Source organism: Danio rerio, chromosome 18 (assembly GCF_052040795.2).
Source record: "Danio rerio strain M-AB ecotype USA chromosome 18, GRCz13ab, whole genome shotgun sequence".
NCBI lineage: Eukaryota > Metazoa > Chordata > Actinopteri > Cypriniformes > Danionidae > Danio > Danio rerio.
In genome coordinates, this window is record NC_141038.1 from 48,982,660 (window position 1) to 49,003,871 (window position 21,212).

The 21,212-nt window shown below is 35.3% G+C and overlaps 2 protein-coding genes and 1 long non-coding RNA gene across 14 annotated transcripts in view; 1 reads left to right on the plus strand and 2 right to left on the minus strand.

The window, feature by feature from the left end:
- The window catches only part of wt1b (WT1 transcription factor b), a 117,125-nt gene extending 108,225 nt beyond the window's left edge, over positions 1-8,900 (minus strand). For all 6 annotated transcript variants that reach the window (XM_087292490.1, XM_087292485.1, XM_087292460.1 and 3 more), the window contains exons 1-2: positions 8,799-8,900; positions 182-292 (exon numbers count right to left, since the gene is read on the minus strand). The gene's annotated coding sequence lies outside the window, so the exon portion shown is untranslated. The remainder of the gene's footprint in view (positions 1-181; positions 293-8,798) is intronic.
- The window catches only part of depdc7a (DEP domain containing 7, paralog a), a 152,357-nt gene continuing 136,791 nt past the window's right edge, over positions 5,647-21,212 (plus strand). For 3 of the 7 annotated variants that reach the window (XR_015514454.1, XR_015514456.1, XM_087292657.1), the window contains exons 1-3: positions 5,647-5,931; positions 16,686-17,109; positions 20,436-20,566. Coding sequence is in view for 2 of the 7 variants with exons in the window: in XM_087292657.1 (XP_087148783.1) it covers positions 16,694-17,109; positions 20,436-20,566 (547 nt within the window). In the remaining 5 variants the exon portion in view is untranslated. 7 annotated transcript variants of the gene reach the window in all.
- Positions 8,917-19,542, minus strand: LOC147832930 (uncharacterized). The gene is made up of 4 exons (XR_015515408.1): positions 18,248-19,542; positions 13,459-18,204; positions 10,410-12,860; positions 8,917-10,074 (listed from the first exon to the last, which is right to left on the minus strand). It is a non-coding gene; the product is annotated as an uncharacterized LOC147832930 (long non-coding RNA).

Genomic DNA, 21,212 nt, shown 5'->3' on the forward strand with positions numbered 1-21,212 from the left:
TTAGCGAAACAGCATCATAGGGGCTCTTGACGTAGACTGACGGCGTTTGTTAGATAACAGATGACCAAAACATTGAATATCACAATACTTCATTATCACAACTCGAAATACAAGGACTGGCGTGCACCTTGACCTCAAATCCTCAAAGAGAGTAGAAGAGTTGAAGTGAAAGTTTTTGTACCTCACGGGACTCAAACAGGAAGTCTTATTGTTTGAAATTTGCTTTTGTCATCTCTGTTGTTGTTCCTCTTCCTTTGATGCTGCAGATTTCTCACTGGACAGTAGATGTGACCTGTGGAAAGGGATGATATATATTACTCAGCATGCTCACATAGCTGAACAGGGAGAGGCTGGTTAATTTTTAGCTCAAGTTCCCACAGCTTCACTGGATGAATTGTGAAGTGCATTGTCTGAATGGTCTGTAATATAAGCATGTTTGCAAAAGCTGCATGTGAAATTAATGTTCTACCTACACTATGCCTGAAAAAAAAGTCATGTCGTTGATCCTCGTTGTAAGAGCAAAAAATAATAACTTGACTTCTAGTTGATCATTTGGAAACATGGCTGATAGTGGATTTTTCTGATGAATCATTTGTTAAACTGCATCACAATCATCACAAACACTGCAGAAGACCTACTGAAACCCGCATGGAGCCAAGATTCTCACAAAAATCAGTAAGTTTGGTGAAGACAAAATTATGGTTTGGGGTTACATTCAGTATGGGGGTACATCAGAGTGGATGGCAACATCAACAGCCTGAGGCATCGAGACATTTGTGCTGCCCATTACATTACAAACCACAGAAGAGGGCAAATTCTTCAGCAGGATAGCACTCCTTCTCATACTTCAGCCTCCACATCAAAGCTTCTGAAAGCAAAGAAGGTCAAGGTGCTCCAGGATTGTCCAGCCCAGTCACCAGAAATGAACATTATTGAGCATATCTGGGGTAAGATGGAGGAGGCTTTGAAGATGAATCCAAAGAATTTTGATGAACTCTGGAAGTCCTGCATAAACGCCTCTTCTGATACCAAATGATCAAATAGAAGTCAAGTTAATATTTGTTGTTCCTAAAACTTGGATAGGCAAGACTTTTGTCAGGTAGTGTATATTGCTAGTTTATATATATATATATATATATATATATATATAAATATATATATATAAAATCAAGATTAAAAAAACATGCAGCATTCAACCAGTAGGTGCAAGCTATCAACAAATCCTGGGTTTTCAGTGGCGACTCTTCTAAACACCTCTGATTGGCTACTATATACTATCCTCACTATACAGTTATATGAATAAAAAATGCGCAGAAATCTACTTCTAATCTATGTCACACAATATTAAGCTCATCTAAACATCTCTATTAACATTCATGTCAACTGAACTCTTAAAAATTATTTTCCCAGTGTAAAATGTTTCTACAAGACTTTACAATTCACGCTATTGTACACTTACAGAAAAAGGTACACTGTGGTACAACTAATGTTTCTTGAGGAACAGTTTTGTACCTTTGTAAAAGTTGTACCTTATATGGTACAGAAAAGACCTCTTCTGATACTGTTCTGCACCATTTATGGTACAACTGAAATGAAGGTACACAATTGTTCTCATGAAAAAGTGCACAACTCCTTTATTATAATATCTATGGAAATAAGTATGACTGGAAGGTCACAGTGATTTTATGAATAATTTCAATATTAAAACATGAATCATCACTTAAAAGCATATGTTTAAAGAAACTCATCATTAATTAAGCTCTGTAATACTGAACAACAGGTAAAACAAAACTATAGGTATTGTAAACTCAATATTTAAGGCATTTTTAACATTTGGTCAGCATTTTCTGATAAATACAGTTTCATTATTGATATCCGCACCTTTTGGCATTTCCTTTCCACTATGTACAAGAGCTGGCAAAAGTCCTGCATATGCAAAGTGTTGATGCAGACATTTTAGTACTGTAACACTAATCAAACATTGTGCATGTCTCGTTACAATACTATTGTATAATTCTATTTCTATTTTAAAATTAAGTAGTTTCTATTAAATTAACTTTTAAGTGTTTACAAAGGTGTTGTGTAAAAATTGGAGGAAAAAAAATTTTATATTGTACATGGGAGAATTAGAATATATCTAATATTCTAATATTTTTGTGAAAAGTGTTGTGAAATGTTTAGCAAAAAATAGATCTTTTGATTTATGTTAAAGAATTTTTATTCTTTATTGTAAAAATTGAGGAGATGCAAAAAATGCCAAATGCCTTTAAATAGTTCTGGAAGGTAAGTACAGGACAGTGTTAAGGTACAAAGTGTCTTGTCACTGTAGTGGTACCTTCATGGATCACGATTGTATCTTTGATGAAGGTACAATATTGTATCTGCAGGTTTTAAAAACCAAAGGTATATTTTGGTTTCCCAAATCATGTCCTTACCGGCTCAAACTGCAATGGTACATTTGTTTCTTTGTCTTAAGGTACAATTCTGTCCCATAAAAAGGTACTGCCCCAGTGACCAGGGTTTGTACCTTCGTTGGTACAACATTGTACCATTTTTTCTGAGACTGTATTAACTGACTTATTACTAGGACCAGACAAAATCTGCAGATATTTTTTTCTATTTCTAAGCAGAAATTTCGAAAAATCTGCAGATTTATGTGGAATGATTTTGGGAGTATCATAACTAAAAACTTATCATGTTAAATAAAAAAATAATACATTTATAACTTTTATTTAATGTTTACAATGTAAATCCTATTAGATCCCTTTACTTGGTAGACAAAGCAAGTCTCTCGTATATCTATTTTATATACTAAAAAACAGAAATTATTACTTTGCAAACTGTATTGTAAGAAAATCATCGGAATGTTTTTGTATTTGTCAGTAATATTACTGAAATTAATATAAAAACTAAAGAAAAATAAATATACACACATTTACACACAACTAAATAAATATGACGGGCTGAAAATAAAAATGACAGGATGAAAATCTGGAGAAACCAGTAGATTTCTGTGTGCGCAGATTGCATGTGGGCCTACTTATAACCTGCCTATTATGAAGATATCAACTATTTATTAGCAGTTATAAAGTATATTCTACATTCCAAATCCTACCCAAAACCTAAACACTACTTCTACCTTAGGGTAATGGCCTATATAATAATTAGTAGTTTACTGAGCTAATAGTCTTAGTTGATGCTCTGTAGTGTGAATTGTGGCTAAAAATAAAGTATTACTGGTTTATTTATTATTATTTTTTAATTAGATTTTAACTTGCAGCCATGCGTTTGATTGAACTATACAAAAATGCAGCCTGAATTTCTTTCTAAAATGCATTTATGTGCCCTTAAGGAGCACAATCAATTCTGTAAGCGGTTTCCTATACGCATGTCTTTACCGTTGTGTCATGGAAAAACTATTCAGAGTGTCCAGCTGGGTCCGAGTCCTACTGAATAAAATATGATTGTTGCAAGTCACAATCCGGCGAAATCGAACATCTCTGTGGCTGAAAACAAAGGCTTCAATGTCCACAAATGGCCATCATGAAGGAAGCCACTGTACAGCTGAATTTAGTGAGGGGCGTTTGTAGATTCCAGGCTGCACATTGCTAGGAGAACTGTGTGTTTGTGCAGTCCAAACGTCTGCCCTACAGCGCAGTGAACACATGAATATGGATATTGAACGTGTGGTTGGGCTTGAGTGGGAGATGAGAGGAACTCTTTGACTCTGGTCAACTTAGTGTTCTGGTTTCACTGAGACTGGAATTTGCTTATGAGGACAATTGATGGGCAATTGATACAGTCCACCCGCAAACCATCAAGACAGAAGATCCTAGAGATAAAATAGAGCTATCTATCTGCCTGCCTCAATCTATCTACATCTGTCTGTCTGTCTATCTTTTCTGTATGCCTGTCTTGTCTTTATTCGTCTCTTTTTTGTGTTTTTCCTGTCTATCTTTATCCTCCATCCACCCACCCAAACATCTATATATCTTTTCTGTATTCCTGTCTGTCTTTATCCATCTCTTTTCTTTGTCTGTTTTTCCTGTCTGTCTGTCTGTCTGTCTTTATCATCCATCCACCCACCCATACATCTATCTATCTTATCTGTATAAGATATCCATCTCTTTATCCATCTCTTTTTCTGTCTGCCTATCACTTTCCTGTCTGTCTCTCTGTCTGTGTCTATCTTTATCATCCATCCATCCATCTTCACTGTATGCCTGTCTTTATTTATCTTTTTCTGTCCGTCTGTCTGTCTATCTATCTCACCTGTATGCCTGTCTGTCTTTATTTACTTATTTTTCTATCTGTAATTGTCCTTTCTCTCTATCTTTATCATCCATCCATCTGTCCTATCTGTCTGTCTGTATATCTATCTATCTATCTATCTATCTATCTATCTATCTATCTATCTATCTATCTATCTATCTATCTATCTATCTATCTATCTATCTATCTATCTATCTACTTATATATGTTTTTATCCATCCTTCAGTCTGTCTGCCTTTTTCTACTTTATCATCCATCCAATCGTCTATCTATCTATCTATCTATCTATCTATCTATCTATCTATCTATCTATCTATCTATCTATCTATCTATCTATCTATCTATCTATCTATCTATCTATCTATCTATCTATCTATCTATCTATCTATCTATCCATCCATCCATCCATTCATTCATCCATCCATCCATCCATTGATCCATCCATCCATCCATCCATCCATCCATCCATCCATCTGTGATATCGGTATGTCTGTCTTTATTTACCTCTTTATCTGTCTACCTGTCTGTCTCTTTTTTTCTGTCGGTCACTGTCTATCTTTATTATCGCTTTGTCTGTCTGTCAGCCTATCTATTTATCTATCTTATCTGAATGCCTGTCTCTCTTCATCCATCTCTTTTTCTGTGTGCCTGTCTGTCTCTTTTTCCTGTCTGTCTCTCTATCTTTATCATCCATCCATCCATCTTATCTGTATGTCTGTCTTTATTGATCTATTTTTGTCTGTCTGTCTGTCTGTCTGTCTGTCTATCATCTATCTATCTATCTATCTATCTATCTATCTATCTATCTATCTATCTATCTATCTATCTATCTATCTATCTATCTATCTATCTATCTATCTATCTATCTATCTATATATCTATCTATCTGTCTGTCTGTCTGTCTGTCTGTCTGTCTATCTATCTATCATCTGTCTGTCTGTTTGTCTATCTGTCTGTCTATCTATCTATCTATCATGAATAAGAAGAATAAAAACTCAACTATCATAAAAATAGTAAAAAAAAAAAAAAGAAAAGAAAGAAATAAAAGTCATTATAAAAACTTAATTCTAAAAGTCTTAAGTGTCATTTCCTTTTAGACTCTTGGTTTTACCGAAAATGTAGCCTGAACAGTTCTTCTAGCATTCATTAAAACATTCCTGAAGGCATTCCACACCACATTGTCCTTTTATATAACAAACATGAACAGGCTATTAAACACGACAAAGTGTAACACCCCGGTCATCAATAATTATCCCTCTAACATGCCACAGCTTATCACACCCCTTGTGTTCCCGTAGGGCCCAGGTAATAAACCACCAACATAAAGAGCTCAGATGGGCAGTTCAAAGGTAGGCAAGGAGACTCTCGGTTTTTGATAAGAAAACCGGAACAACAGTCAGGTACAGTGACCTTGCTGACAGGTTCTCCAGCATGGTTTAACCCTAAGCAGTAGGAACGTGTTGATCCAGTGCAGAGAGAAAATTATTTTACCTTTCACACTGGTTTACACAACAACATTAGCATGATGCAGGGGTGGCAGAACCAGTTTGGGTGAATATTTTTTGTTTTTGTGGATGGATGTGTAACTAACAAAGGGCTCTATTTTTAATTTAATGAGCTTAACTTTGGAAACTGTCCATCGTCTGTTCTTTTGATCAGGTAAGCGTTTTTGGTTTTGGTTTTCTTTCACTTTTACTTCACATGCAAGTAGTTTTTATTGAGAAACTATGAAGCTCTATATTTAACTGTGGCACATACTGTTTGAATCGAAGTGTTTGTGTGTGTTGGAATGCAAAAAAGTGTTATCCATGGCCGAGGGGGACAGTAAAAAGGCTAATGACTTGAGAAAAAGGAGTGAATGAGACCCCCTGAAGAGTGTGAAAACTAGCATCGAGAGGCTAATTGTGTCTGTCTTACAATCCTTTGACCTGAAATCTGACAAACCTTTCCTAAGAAGATGATCAAGGAAGAGCCTTTCTAAACAAATCCCATTGCCCCTGTCCAACCGGTTTGTTTACTATGCATTGCTGACTAGTCTAGTCTGACTCTTCCTTTGGACTATGCTATAGTTAAACCATCTATTGTTGTGGTTGAGCTTTTGTATGAACTCAGAAGTTAGTCAAATGCATGCTCTGTAACTTTACACTACTTCTAAACTGCTATTACTAAACTCTCCTTCCTGTTGAATTCAGTGGATTTGCATTTATTCCAATCAAAGTTTCATGAGATGCTCCATAACATCCATATGAGGTTTTTATAGGGATGCCATGGGCAATGATTTACATGCAGGTGAAGTAGGACATGCAAATGCACACAATCAAAAATAACAAACGATTGAGTTCTGGTTGTAAGTAGAGGTCACTCTGTGCAGTGGTGCATGTAACATTTGTATATCAAATTATGGTTTTCTACATCTCGATTGGCCCCAGTCTGTTAATATTTTCCAAGTAAATGAATTCCTGTTCAGGATAAATTCCTTGAACTTGATAGCCCTTGGTAATAGGTTTCAATGTTTTGAGTAAAGTTTTCTATGAATTGGATGTAATTTGAAACCATGTTGGGTAAAAACTTTGTTCATTACTTGCTTGTTTAACAGTTAAGAATGAAAAGAGAGCGTGACACAATGTGTTTTAAATTCCTATGCACCAACTAGTCATAAAATTATACAAAATTGAATTTGTTTACTATATATAATGAATATGGGAATTTGTTTAAAAGACTATCGAGACATACTTGGTTTTTGAAATGTGAAAAGCAAACTTACGCTATTTAGAATTGAATGAAAATGCAGTATAGTTTATATTTGCAAATAATTAAACTTAAAACTCATAGGAAATCTTTACTGTATTTCTTAATTCTTTTACCTTTGAATTATGGCTAAAGTATTCTGACATGCATTTATTGTAACTATACAGTGCTCACCATATATAAGTACACCTCTGACAAATCTATCTATTAGGTTCATATTTTTAATAGGAAGCTATACAATATTATATTTGTGCATATGCATTAGATTAGTCAGTACATAAGCCAAATCTGGAGCTTATCTAACAAAATAACTCATGATAACAGTTCAAAAACAAGTACAACCTAGGGTTGTCGCGATACCATTATTTACCTTACGATACTACACAATACCAAGTAGTATTGCGATATTGTAATTTATAACAAATTATAAAGAAAATAGTCAGAAAAACTATATTTTACATCTTATAATAAGTCTTGAATTTAATTAAAAATTCCCTTATTATTGAAAAAAGTATTATTTGCACGTCACTTTACCTAAAATTCATTCTTTTTGTTTATTTTGTAGATAATTGACGAACAAAAAATACATAAAAATAAACATACAAACTATACCAAATGAAATTTGTTACAAAAAGAGCATTTTCCTAACAAAATTAGGCTATATGATGTGGTCAAAAATTGTTTCAATGTTGTTATTTTGGGTTTTTCATCTATTGTTTTTTGTGTTTTATCAGGTAACAATCCAGAGTAATTAAAATTTCTCTTTGTGAGTCGTTTTTTTTTTAAGATATTGTCGCGGTTGTTGTGGTTGAGGAACAGAAATTAATGGATTCAGATGTGAGTTTGAAACATCAGAAACAGCAGTATAGAGTCCCCTTCACTATACTGGGGCGTTAGGACCCACACAGACTACAGGTTGCGCGCCCCCTGCTGGCCTCACTAACACCACTTCTAACAGCAACTTATCTTTCCCATGTGGTCTCCCATCCAGATACTGACCGGGCACGGCCCTGCTAGTTTCAAAGGGTGACCATGTGAGAGTTGCAGAAAACTAGCTGCCGGCTTAAACATTGATAAGCAAGTATTACATCACAGTGCTTAAAATGGTCTTAGTAAAACTTTAAAGTTAATTTAACCAAAAAATCTAAAACATAAATACAAAGTCAAACCCAAAATGAACCCAAAAAATTACATTGTCATAAATTGTGCACATACTAACTTTTTTTGTTATGTTAAAGCAATGTTTGGGAAAACCAGCCATTGGGTCAGTCAATAGCTATTATTTCCCAACATTCTTTAGAATTGTGTATGCGTCTGTCTGTGTGTGTGTGTGTGTGTGTGTGTGTGTGTGTGTGTGTGTGTGTGTGTGTGTGTGTGTGTGTGTGTATGTGTGTGTGTGTGTGTGTGTGTGTGTGTGTGTGTGTGTGTGTGTGTGTGTGTTAAACAGAACTAAGAAATTCAATGTCTACAAACACCTTGGTAAAAATAAATGTGGAGGAAATAATCATTAAATCCCTTCAATCGTGTCCACTTGAAATACCCAGGACTTCTTCCATTAAATGCTTTCCTTTTTGAAGTACACATTCAATAAAATTAAGTACTCTTCTGTTTCACAATGGTTACCACAGTTTTACAGCAGGAACGCTGTCTGTGGTGTCTGTTTTGGCGGGAACTATAAACGGCCACTACAGAAAGTTTATTTAGCCCTGTATTTATCTCACCATCTCTAAAAAAGGAACCTATAACTGCCCTGTTAACACTTAGTGCTGCGTATTTACCGTTCGAAAGTTTCGGTGGACTCTTCTTCGGTGCAAATGAAGTTATTATAATGCTGATGGTCCGTCGACTGTGCCCTCATCACGACGTCATAGCGAGGGTGTGGGCTGCACTGAGCTCGTGCACAGTGCAGATGAGTTCAGGGCGCGCGAGTGTGAACATTAGAGCGCGAGCCTGAAAACGAGATGCTTTACAAAAACACACACACACGGCTTTAACCTGAACTACAGACATCGCATGCACACACCTCCAGGTGAGTTTCTGATCTACAACTGGCTATATTGATGTATTTTGCGTTTGAATATTCCGTAAATATGTGTTCTTAAAAGTTAAATTCTAAGATAAGATTAACCTGTTTTTACTGTATATTATTTCATTAATGACCACTGATACTGTATGGTTTTGTAACTGGATTAGTCCTAAACAATAAGACATAGGTCTTGTTGTATTACATAATGCCGATGTATTTTGATATTTATTTTACATGACTAGTGGATTTAGTCAATGATAACTTATATGGGCTAACGTAAATGTAAAGTGGTTCAGCAAGCAAATGGTTTCACACGACTGTGTTTTCTACTGATCAAAGTTTGTTTAATCAAAGTGGTATGTTCATTATTAAAAGTTAAAATAAGATAACGCTTTATAATTTATATTATTTATTTTTACCACTGATACTGTTTGGTTTTGTAACTTAATTTACTTCGTCTTGTTGTTTTAATGGTTTTGTCGAGGTGTTTTGATATTTATTCTACATGAGTGAATTTAATCAAATTGATAAAGGCTAACATAAATGTAAAGAGCTAGCAAATAGTTTCACTAATTCAGAACGAAGGTTTTAATCAAGTTTAATGTGAATTCCTAAAAGTTAAAATAAGATGAACCTTTTCATAAGGTTGGTGGTTCGTCCCGCTGTGGCAGCCCCTGATAAATAAAGTACTAAGTCAAAGGAAAATTAATGAATGTTTATAATGTGTACTATTGAATTTTTACTACTGAAACTGTATAGTTTTGTCACTGCATTTATGATCGTCTTGTAGTTTTACATAATGGTTCTGTCGATGCATTTTAATGCATATTTATTTTGACTAAGCGAATTTAGGCAAACTGATATAAATGTAAAGAGGCTTGGCTAGCAAATGTTTTTAATACAACTATTTTTGTACCAAAAGTTTTAATCAAAGTTAACTTAAAGGTGTATTCTTAAAAGTTAAATTAAGATTAGCCTGTTTGTATTTGTTTATGAATTTTTACTACAGAAACTGTATGGTTTTGTCACTGTATATAGGACAGTCTTAATGTTTTACATAATGGTTTAGTCTATGTATTTTGATATTTATTGTACATGACTTGTGAATTGTCAAATTGATAAAGGCTAACGTAAATGCAAAGTGCTAGCAAATGGTTTCATACCACTATTTATATAGTTTTAATCAGTTGAATGTGAATTCTTAAAAGTTAAAATAAGATTAACCTGTTTATAAGGTTGGCGGTTCATTCTGCTGTGGCAACCACTGATTAAAAAATGGACTAAGTCAAAGGAAAATGAATGAATAAATGTTGATAATGTGTATTATTGAATTTTTACTACTGAAACTGTATAGTTTTGTCACTGCATCTAAGACAGTCTTGTAGTTTTGCATGATGTTTCAATCGATGTATTTTGATGTCAAATTGATATAAATGTAAAGTGGTTCAGCTAGCAAATGGTTTCATACCACTATTTTGTACCGATAGTTTTAATCAAAGTTTAATGTGAATTCATAAAAGTTAAAATAAGATTAACCTGTTTATAAGATTGGTGGTTTGTTCCACTGTGGCGACCCCTAATAAATAAAAGACTAAGCTAAAGGAAGATGAATGTTTATAATGTGTATTATTGAATTTTTACTATTGAAACTGTTTGGTTTTGTCGCTGCATTTAAGACAGTATTGTAATTAAACATAATGGTTTATTCGATGTATTTTGATGCATATTTATTTTACATGACTAGTGAATTCAGACAAATTGATATAAATTTCGAGGTTTAGCTAGCTAATGTTTTCATACAGCTATTTTTGTACCGATAGTTTTAATCAAAGTTTAATTTGAATCCTTAAAAGTTAAAAGAAGATTAACCTGTATATAAGGTTGGCGGTTCATTCCGCTGTGGCGACCCCTGATAAATAAGGGACTAAGCCAAAGAAAAATGAATGAATGCTTATAATGTATTGAAATAATATTATTGAAATTTTACCACTAAAACTGTTTGGTTTAGTCACTGCATCTAAGACAGTGTTGTAGTTTTACATAATGGTGCTGTTGATGTATTTTGATGCATATTTATTTTACACGATTAAGCGAATTTAGGCAAATTGATATAAATGTAGAGGCTTAGCTAGCAAATAGTTTAATACCACTATTTTGTACCGATAGTCTTAATCAAAGTTAAATGTGAATTCTTAAGTTAAAATAAGATTAACCTGTATGTTATTGAATCTTTACTAGGGTTTTGTCACTGCATAAGACAGTCTCAGACCCATAGTTTTAATCAAGTTAAATGTGAATTTTTAAAAGTTTAAATAAGATTAACCTGTATAATGTAGGCGGTTCATTCCGCTGTGGCTACCCCTAATCAATAAGGGACTAAGCTGAAGGAATGTTTATAATGTATCTTAATAAATGTTTACAACTGAATCTGTATGCTTTTGTCACTGCATTTAGACAAAACAAGTCTCGTAGTTTTACATAATAGTTCAGTCGGTGTATTTGTGGTACACGACTAAATGAATTCAGTCAAATTGATATAAATGTTAAGAGGTTTAGCTAGCAAATGGTTTGGCAAATGGCCAACATAGCCTGGTTTGCATTTACAGTAGCCAGAGGGTAAAACAGTTTGGCTTGTCTGTGCTTGACCTAGTAGTACAGTTGCAGCTTAGTTGTTTTCATCTGATTTTTGTGTCTTATAACAAGCTGTCTTCATACATGTTGTGTGATCATTAGCCATTCTCGCTCTGGGATTATTTATCTGAGTGTTGGGCAAACACAGCAGTGTGTGATGCCCATCATTAGAGGACTGAAATCCCATCAGATGTGGATAAACACCATGGAGACTCTTTTACTGTCCCCTAATGCATGTTTTGCAGATCCACGTTTCTCACTTGGAGAATTAGCACTGCTAAAGTATATAAATGTTACTGTGGTTATTGTTATAGTTATTCTGTAGTGTTTTTAAGAGTAGCTTAATGTACATTTAACATTGGGTTTCAAGTTGTGTTACAGTTATTGAGAATACCATTTTACCGTAGTGTCATAATTGTTAATGTGTTATTATATGTTTTTTGCAAGGTTCAGATACATCAAAATCTCATTAAGTAGTAATACAGCTGTTCAACAAGTGGCATGCAAATAAGCAGAAGCCTACGCAATGTGAACATAACAAGGAAGTTATATTATGCACTGGTTTATCAGATTATCAGTGATTAAGCTTCTAGCGAGTTTAGTCAAATTTAGACAAATGCAGAGAAGAAGAGGGAAAAGGCCAGATTCTTTCATTGTAATGCAAAAAAAACAGTAATGTTCTTACTCTTACTTGTATTTCTAGATGAAATTAATTTAATAAAACAAGGCACCATTTAAAAGAGATTACATTTTTATGGCTATGGTTTTTAAGGTACAATTTATATTATAAAAAAGAGTATGTTTTAGGTAATTGTTTAATGTTTTTATCATACTGCACACTACCTGACAAAAGTCTTGTCACCTATCCAAATTTTAGGAACAACAAGTATTACTCGACTTCAAGTTGATCATTTGGTATCAGAAGTGGCTTATATGAAATGCAAAGGCCTCTAGATTACACTTATTTTAGCAAAATAAATTATGATCATGCCTTGATTTTTAATTATTTAATTAGGACCGTAAGGTCTGACTTTTCTTAGACAAAAGTCTTGTCACTGAACAGAAATAATGTCCAGTACAGAATATAAAGTCCTGCTGCAGTGGAAACAGAATGAATATTGTGTGTGACTCCATCATGAGCTTGGAGGACTGCATCCATACATCTCTGCAATGACTCAAATCACTAATTCAAGAGTTCACACTTAGCTCATGATTTATACATAGCTTGTTTGGCATGCTGTCCCGGGAGAGAGCCCTGAGCTCAAGGGATCCTCGAGCCCAGGGCTCCCCCCCTTTTGCAGGGCTAGTGGAGATTGAGCTCAGGTCTATCTCAAACTCCCCCGCTGCTGAGGCCAAGGCGAACTTCCTGAGAGTAAGACATTATAAAAAAGGTTTAGGCTTGTTTTATCTATAATATAGAGCACATTTGGATGGTGGGAGGAAACCGGGGAACCTGGGGGAAACCCACGCGGACACGGGGAGAACATGCAAACTCCACACAGAAATACCAGATGGCTCAGCGAGGACCCAACACCATTGGTATTCTTGCTGTGAGGCAACAGTGCTAGTCACTGGGCCACCGTGCCGCCCATTCTGGATAAAGGAGGAAGAAGGGGAGGAGGGGGGTTTCTTCCAGACGAAGATAGTTGTAGAAAGGAAATGAGGATATATATAGTGATTTGGGATCCTTCGATTGGAGGATCATAATTAGTTAATGTGGACCAGCTGGGTAAATCATAAGCACATGCTCCTCTCGAAATTAGTTTAAAACTAAACTTCACTTAATAAAGTCATCTGGAATGGCATAGAAAGCGTTCTTGCAGGACTCCCAGAGTTCATCAAGATTCTTTGGATTCATCTTCAATGCCTCCTTCTTCATTTCACCCTAGACATGCTCAATAATGTTCATATCTGGTGACTGGGCTGGCCAATCCTGGTGCACCTTGATTGCACAAATGTCTTGATACCTCAGCCATCAACACAACAGGCTTGCCATCCACTCTGCAGATCTCTTGCACGCCCCCATACTGAATGTAACCCCAAACCATGATTTTTCCTTCACCAAACTTGACTGATTTCTATGAGAATCTTGGGTCCATGCTTCTTCCAAGCATCTTCTGCAGCATTTGTGATGATTGAAATGTGGTTGAACAGATGATTCATCTGAAAAATCCACCTTCTGCCACTTTTCTAACTGATCAACTAGAAGTCAAGTTATTATTAGTTGCTCTTACAACTGAGATCGACGACAATTCTTTTGTCAGGTAGTGTAAATAGACTTAATTTGACGTGCTGACTAACACACTGCATCTGTGTTATTTAGTACATTAAAAGTTAAATGCACTAAATTCCAACTTAATCATCATGACATATTTGCATGACTTGCACATTTCAATTGAACTTAAACATTTTTAGTTTACCATAATTGCTTGTCAGTAAATATTGTGGTTATTTCTTAGACAATAAGAGCAATTATGAACAGATTGCGTGGATCAAAAACTGTCATTAGGTATTTAACTATAGGCTACATTTAAACTATAATACATTTTTCTCAATTGCAAAGAAGATGTCTGAAAACATTACATTCTACATGCATGTTCCTTAAAAAAACTACTCTAAAAAGATTAGCTTAAACCTACTTGTTTCTCACAATGGAAAACAATGACTATATTCACACAACAGGCATTAATCTGCTGCTGGCTGCATCTCTGACTTCCCAGGAAAACCCTTGAACCGCTGTGTCTAGAGAGTCTTTCGTATTGTGTCCAGCTGTTGTCCACTTGACGCAGAAGACTAGGCATGTGCGTAATCACAGCAGTCATCCTGAAGGTTTTCTAGCCACCCTAGTAGAAATATCCCAATCCCCGATGGCTCATTTAGAGCTGCATGATTGGCTCAGGGCTGCAGGAAGCTCTTCTTTTGAGAAATGATCAGCCTCCCTCTGTGCCATTTATAAGGCTTGTCTGCTATTGATCTTGGCAGCCGAAGTTCTTTGTGTTGGATCTGAAAAACTGTTCTTTTTAGTCCAGTATTACATGGGAAACTTCATGTTCTGCAACTGTCATGTTGATTATAATGATAAATATGAGTTACCCAAACCTCTTGGTTCAGTTTCAGTAGTCTGAAAAATGTCCTTTTGTTGATGTCTTCCAGTGTATTGCCCCAAATGGAAATCTGTTACACTGTAAATAATGCTGGTTTTCAAACAATTCCGATTAAGTTAACTCAATTGTTTTTGGATTGAACATAAAACAATAAGCAGGGCTCAACAATAAGGACTGCCCGGTGGCCCGGGGCCAGCGTGAAAGACACTCAGGACAGTAGACAGGATTGGTACTGGCCCCTATCGGCCAGTAACGTTGAGCACGTTTTTTTTTTTTGCTTTTTTTTTGTAACCTGGTAACAACCAGTACAGCAAAAAGATGGCAACATGGTGGCAAAATTAAACAATGAGGCTAAAAGAAAACGTCTGTTTCTAAAGTCTTAGAAGCAGACAATTACATGGGTACAAAATTAAGAAACTAAAATATAAAAAATAAATAAAAAGTTGTCAGTTTGGCAAGCCATTTTTATGAAAAATGATTTAGAATTGCATTAAAATACAAGCACATTTTTCATACCGCTATTACATTTGCATAAAATCTTGAATTTTGTTCATTATACATTTATTAACATATTTAAAATGTTCAAATTCTAGATTTACAGGCATAATTTTGCCATTATTTAAAATATGTGGCTAAGAAATAGCTATTAACTTTTTAGTTTTTTTTTTTGGTGGGGCCGGTGAAAATTTTGGCAGGGCAAGTAAAAATCTCAACCAATGGCCCGATCGGACCCGTATAAAAAATCCTTAGCGTTGAACCTTGATAAGGTATATGCCAAGCTAGTGTTTTTCCCATACTGATAAACTACTGATAAAAAATGTAGAATTTTTCCAATTTATACGGTTCCTTTCACAGCATCGATGTTGTAATGTCATTAAAATACAATCAGTTAAATAAACTCTGGCATTCATTAAGTTGCTCAAGCAAAAAACGAGGCATAAAGCCGTTTACTCGCACGCGCCCGTCAGAATCGGCAGGATAGCGCAGAAGCTTCATTGAATATACTGGGGTAAAATAAATGCTCACATAAGACATGGCGGGGGAAAATGTAATTTACTGCAGTGCTTCATGTACAATCTGAGACCCACTTTATATCGGCTATCACTCAGCCGGTGGAGATCGCAGATTTTTAAAGAAAACAGACCTTAAATGCGCCAATTTTTGCATTGGCATAGAGTTGACCGGAATCGCTTAACTTAGGTTACTGGCAAATTCAAAGTCCTATTAGCATGCTTCAGCATATACCCTATTAAGTTGTCTTAAAAAACACTTAAGAATTGTGTTGATTGTTTTAAATATGTACTTTGAACAAGCAGCAAAAATATTTTTGAGTGTATATGGCCACATCATTATGTACATGTTTGTAATTCAAGTAGTTGAAAAAAATATACATGTAAACAGGCTTTTTTGCAATGTTTTGAAATATATGTTGCATTTATGAAATCCAAACATAATTGCATACATGAAGTCCAAACATGGATGTTATATATGTAATATATATAGTCATATCTCATATATATTTCAAACCTTTATGAATTTCTTTCTCCTGTTGGACACAAAAGACGATATTTTGAAGACTGCAGAAAAGGAAACCTGTAACTATTAACTGTCATAGTAATTGTTTTCTCTACTATCGAAGTCAATGGTTACAGTTTTTCAGCTTTTTTGTGTGTGTGTTCAACCGAATAAAGAAACTCAAACAGGTTTAATAAAAAGTAATGGGAAAGTAAACGATAACAGAATTTTCATTTTAGGGTCAAATATCCCTTTAAGTATATTATTTTCAGCAAATGTAGAGTTCTTTCATATCTTCTTTCATATCTTTCGTATTTAATGTTGTACAACTAATGAAGACTGAGGTGATTATTCTGGTATATGACTGGTGTTTCTGATCATCTCGACAGACACAGGGATGGCTGGGAAGCCGTTCCGAGCCACCTACATCTGGACCAACATCATCAACAACCTTCAGACGCAGGTGGAGGTCAAAAGGAGACGCCACAACCTGAAAATATACCCTGACTGCTTTCTGGGCTCGGAGGCCGTGGATGTGGTTCTGGCTCATATCATTCAGAGCAAAGTCTGTGGAGATGCCGAGGTTCCTCGATTCAAAGCGGTTCGCCTCTGCCAGGCCCTCATGGAGGCCAGAGTCTTTGAGGCGGTGGACACTAAAGTGTTCGGGAAAGAAAAGAGGCAAGCCAAGTTTGAGGACAGCAGCTGTAGTCTGTACAGGTTTCTGAACAGACAAACGCCCAGCACTTCGGGCTCAGAGACTATTGGGAGTGGATACAACACGCAGAGGAACACCAACAGCCCACCGTTCCAAAGGTAAGGGTCTGATTTCCAACGTCGTATTACCAAGTCAGAACAATTCACCTTATGTACAATTTCACTAAATTGCTTGAATAGCTTTGTTTGGAAATAATTCATCCATTTAGATTCATTAGGATGATTAGAATAAACTATAACAATACAATATGAACTAGTACAATACAATAAACTTTGTATTGTATTGTATTCTGTAGGGGATAAATCAACATACTGAACAAGTAACAAGTACAACTAAGCAAAGATAAAGGTGAAATAAACAGTGCTTTATGGTTTTTTGGGGAGTCAAACAGTATTGATGTACAGAGATTGAATAATCGGATGTAAATAAACACTTCATAGGTTTCACTGTATAAATAATTCAGTCAAATTATTCAGCATTAAAAGGCTGCTATCATGCAAAATCAACTTCTGGCAGCTGTGCAGCTGTGTGTAGGTATATTCCCCTATATATTGCACTTTTTGCTGCCCACTGATATTAGTTGACTGGCGCGTATTAAACATTTCTCTGTAGTAATAGGTATAATGATGTCCACAAGACAGGATCTGGAAAGAAACTGGGATTAAAAGATCTGTTTTTCTGCTTCATTAGTGTCTCTCTCTGTCACTGTGCTCGTTTATCTTATGTGACACAGCAGAAAAAGCAGGCGTGAATGTCGGAACGGTGGGCGGGGAGAACCAGCTCATTTGCATTTAAAGGCACAATATCAGCTACAATTTCGTCTGACCCCAAACCTGACATTTTTAACAGAGTAAAATAAATGATCTGATGGGTATTTTGAGCGGACACTTTACAGACATATTCTGGAGTCACCAGAGACTTCTCTTACATCTTGTAAAAGGGGTAAATAAGGAGCCCTTTAAAGTTACAAATGTACAATTTGATGAAATGCACTGCAAAAATGCTTTTCCTATTTAGGTTTTTTTGTCTTGTTTCGAGTCTAAATATCTCAAAATTAGACAAGCAAAACATATTGTCTTGTTTTGAGAAATAATATGCCAATATTAAGAGAGCTTTTCCTTAAAACAAGCAAAATAATTTGCCAATGGGGTAAGCAAAATATTCTTGTTTTTCCTTTTGACAAGATTAATTTGCTCACCCCATTGGCCGATTATTTTGCTTGTTTTAAGGAAAAACTCACTGAATATTACCATATTATTTCTCAAGACAAGGCTATATGTTTTGCTTGTCTAAAAGATTCTTCTTGATTAAAGAATTTTTAGATGCTTGGACTCGATACAAGACAAAAATCACAGTAAGAAAAGCATTTTTTTGCAGTGTGGTACAATTTCTTGTTTCTGAATGCTTTAAACTCTCTTGAGAGGCTCACAGAAAGTTACAGGCCTTACCAACACATGCAAATGATAAACTTTCACTCCATTATGGTTTAACTCTGCAATGACTCAACAAATCCTGGGTCTGGTCAACTATAATCCCAACTCAACATCACAAATTAACAAATTCATTACATACTGTAACATCAGAAATCACTTCTTTTTGTGGCCAAATGTGGTTTCAAATCACAGAATCAGGAAGAAATCCTACTTTGTTTAGTATATCATACAGCGATGGAGGCTAGCATTACATTTGCCTTTGACTTAAATGCTAGCTTTGAAAGACTTGGCTAAAACAATGAATGAAATTTTCAGCATCATGTTGTTTCAAACCTGAACAGTATTAATGTTAGAAAGGAGATATATAAGGGATATATTTGTTGCTATTTGTGCTAGTAGCTTTTACAGGTGGTGTAGACACCTGGTTTTAAAATGCATTCAGTTGACTGGATCTATGAAGTAAATAAGGGAAACATTCCTGTTTACACCTGGTGTTTTAATCAGTTTTTTTTTTTACCAGCATGTCTAATTGACCAAGAAAGCAAAGCAGTGTCCCTGGTCAAAGATAACAAAATGTTTAGTAAACACAGGTGGAAAAAAGTGCATTGTTTCTCAAATGAGAGTAGATCATCTACTAAGATACAAGAAACTTGCAAAACTAGTTAATAATTAGCTTTTCCTAGAGAGTTTCTTCAAAACAGGAAAGCTTACAGACAGAATGAAGCTGAAACATTTTTTTCTTTCAGATTTTAAACAGTGAAATACTTAAAACGGTTTCTATTAAAAAACCATTGCACTATAAATGCCCATGTATATATATAGGCGAAGCTGTGGCGCAGTAGGTAGTGCTGTCTCCTCACAGCTCAAACTTGCAAAACTAGTTAATAATTTGCTTTTCCTAGAGAGTTTCTTCAAAACAGGAAAGCTTACAGACAGAATGAAGCTGAAATATTTTTTCTTTCAGATTTTATACAGGGAAATACTTAAAACGGTTGCTATTAAAAAACCATTCCTCTATAAATGCCCATGTACATATATATAGGCGAAGCTTTGGCGCAGTAGGTAGTGCTGTTCGCCTCATGGCGATCAGAAAGATGAAAAAAAAAGAAAAGAAAAAAAGAAAAAAAAGTAGGTAGTGCTGTCGCCTCACAGCAAGAAGGTCGCTGGTTCGAACCTCGGCTCAAACTTGCAAAACTAGTTAATAATTAGCTTTTCCTAGAGAGTTTCTTCAAAACAGGAAAGCGTGAGGATCTTACAGACAGAATGAAGCTGAAACATTTTTTTCTTTCAGATTTTAAACAGTGAAATACTTAAAACGGTTTCTATTAAAAAACCATTGCTCTATAAATGCCCATGTATGTATATATATAGGCGAAGCTGTGGCGCAGTAGGTAGTGCTGTCGCCTCACAGCATGAAGGTCACTGGTTCGAACCTCGGCTCAAACTTGCAAAACTAGTTAATAATTTGCTTTTCTTAGAGAGTTTCTTCAAAACAGGAAAGCGTGAGGATCTTACAGACAGAATGAAGCTGAAACATTTTTTTCTTTCAGATTTTAAACAGTGAAATACTTAAAACGGTTTCTATTAAAAAACCATTGCTCTATAAATGCCCATGTATATATATATATAGGCAAAGCTGTGGCGCAGTAGGTAGTGCTGTCGCCTCACAGCAAGAAGGTCGCTGGTTCGAACCTCAAACTTGCAAAACTAGTTAATAATTTGCTTTTCCTAGAGAGTTTCTTCAAAACAGGAAAGCTTACAGACAGAATGAAGCCGAAATATTTTTTTCTTTCAGATTTTATACGTTGAAATACTTAAAATGGTTGCTATTCAAATCCATTCCTCTATAAATGCCCACGTCAACATCACAGTGAATCATAGACTTATTTGGAGTCCTTATTTGGAGTTCTGCTTGGTTCTTAATATACTGGAAACATTTTCAGAGCTGTGATAGTGATGTTCACATTACATTGCCTATTTCTCTTCTTCAGGAAGGAGGATTCTGCATACTCTAACAACTCGCCTGTCAAAACGGATAAATCTCTGGAGGACGTTTTAGGAAATCTGAACATGAACACAACCATCACTCCGCAGATGATGAATCTGGGATTATCACAAGAGTGTATGTTACATTTTAACAATTATAAATGCTTTTTACAATAAAATTTGCTATTTTAGTAGCATGTGGCATGGTGGCTTAGTGGTTGGCGCTGTCGCCTCACAGCAAGAAAGTTTGCTGGTTCAAGTCAGGGTCAGTTGGTGTTTCTGTGTGGAGTTTCCTTCGGGTGTTCCGGTTTCCCTCACAGTCCAAAAGACAAGCGCTATAGGCGAACTGGCCATAGTGTATGAGTGTGTGTGAATGTGAGAGTGTATGGGTGTTTCCCAGTACTGGGTTGCAGCTGCATGGGCATCCGCTGCATAAAACAATGCCAAAATAGTTGGCGGTTCATTCCGCTGAGGCGACCCCTAATAAATAAGGGACTAAGTGGGAGGAAAACTAATAATTGAATGTTAGTAGGGTTGCACAATATTTGAATAAACATTGCAATGTTTTGTTTTCTGCTATACATATTGCGAAATTAATATAATTTCACCATTTAACTTGATTTGCTCTATTTTTTTATTGCATCTTTTTATTAACATATTAAATAACAAAGAGATTAAAACAAACCACCAGACAATACCAATTTTAAAAATGCTAAAATATAAATTTATGTAAAATAAGTAAACAGGGAAATATATATATATATATATATATATATATATAT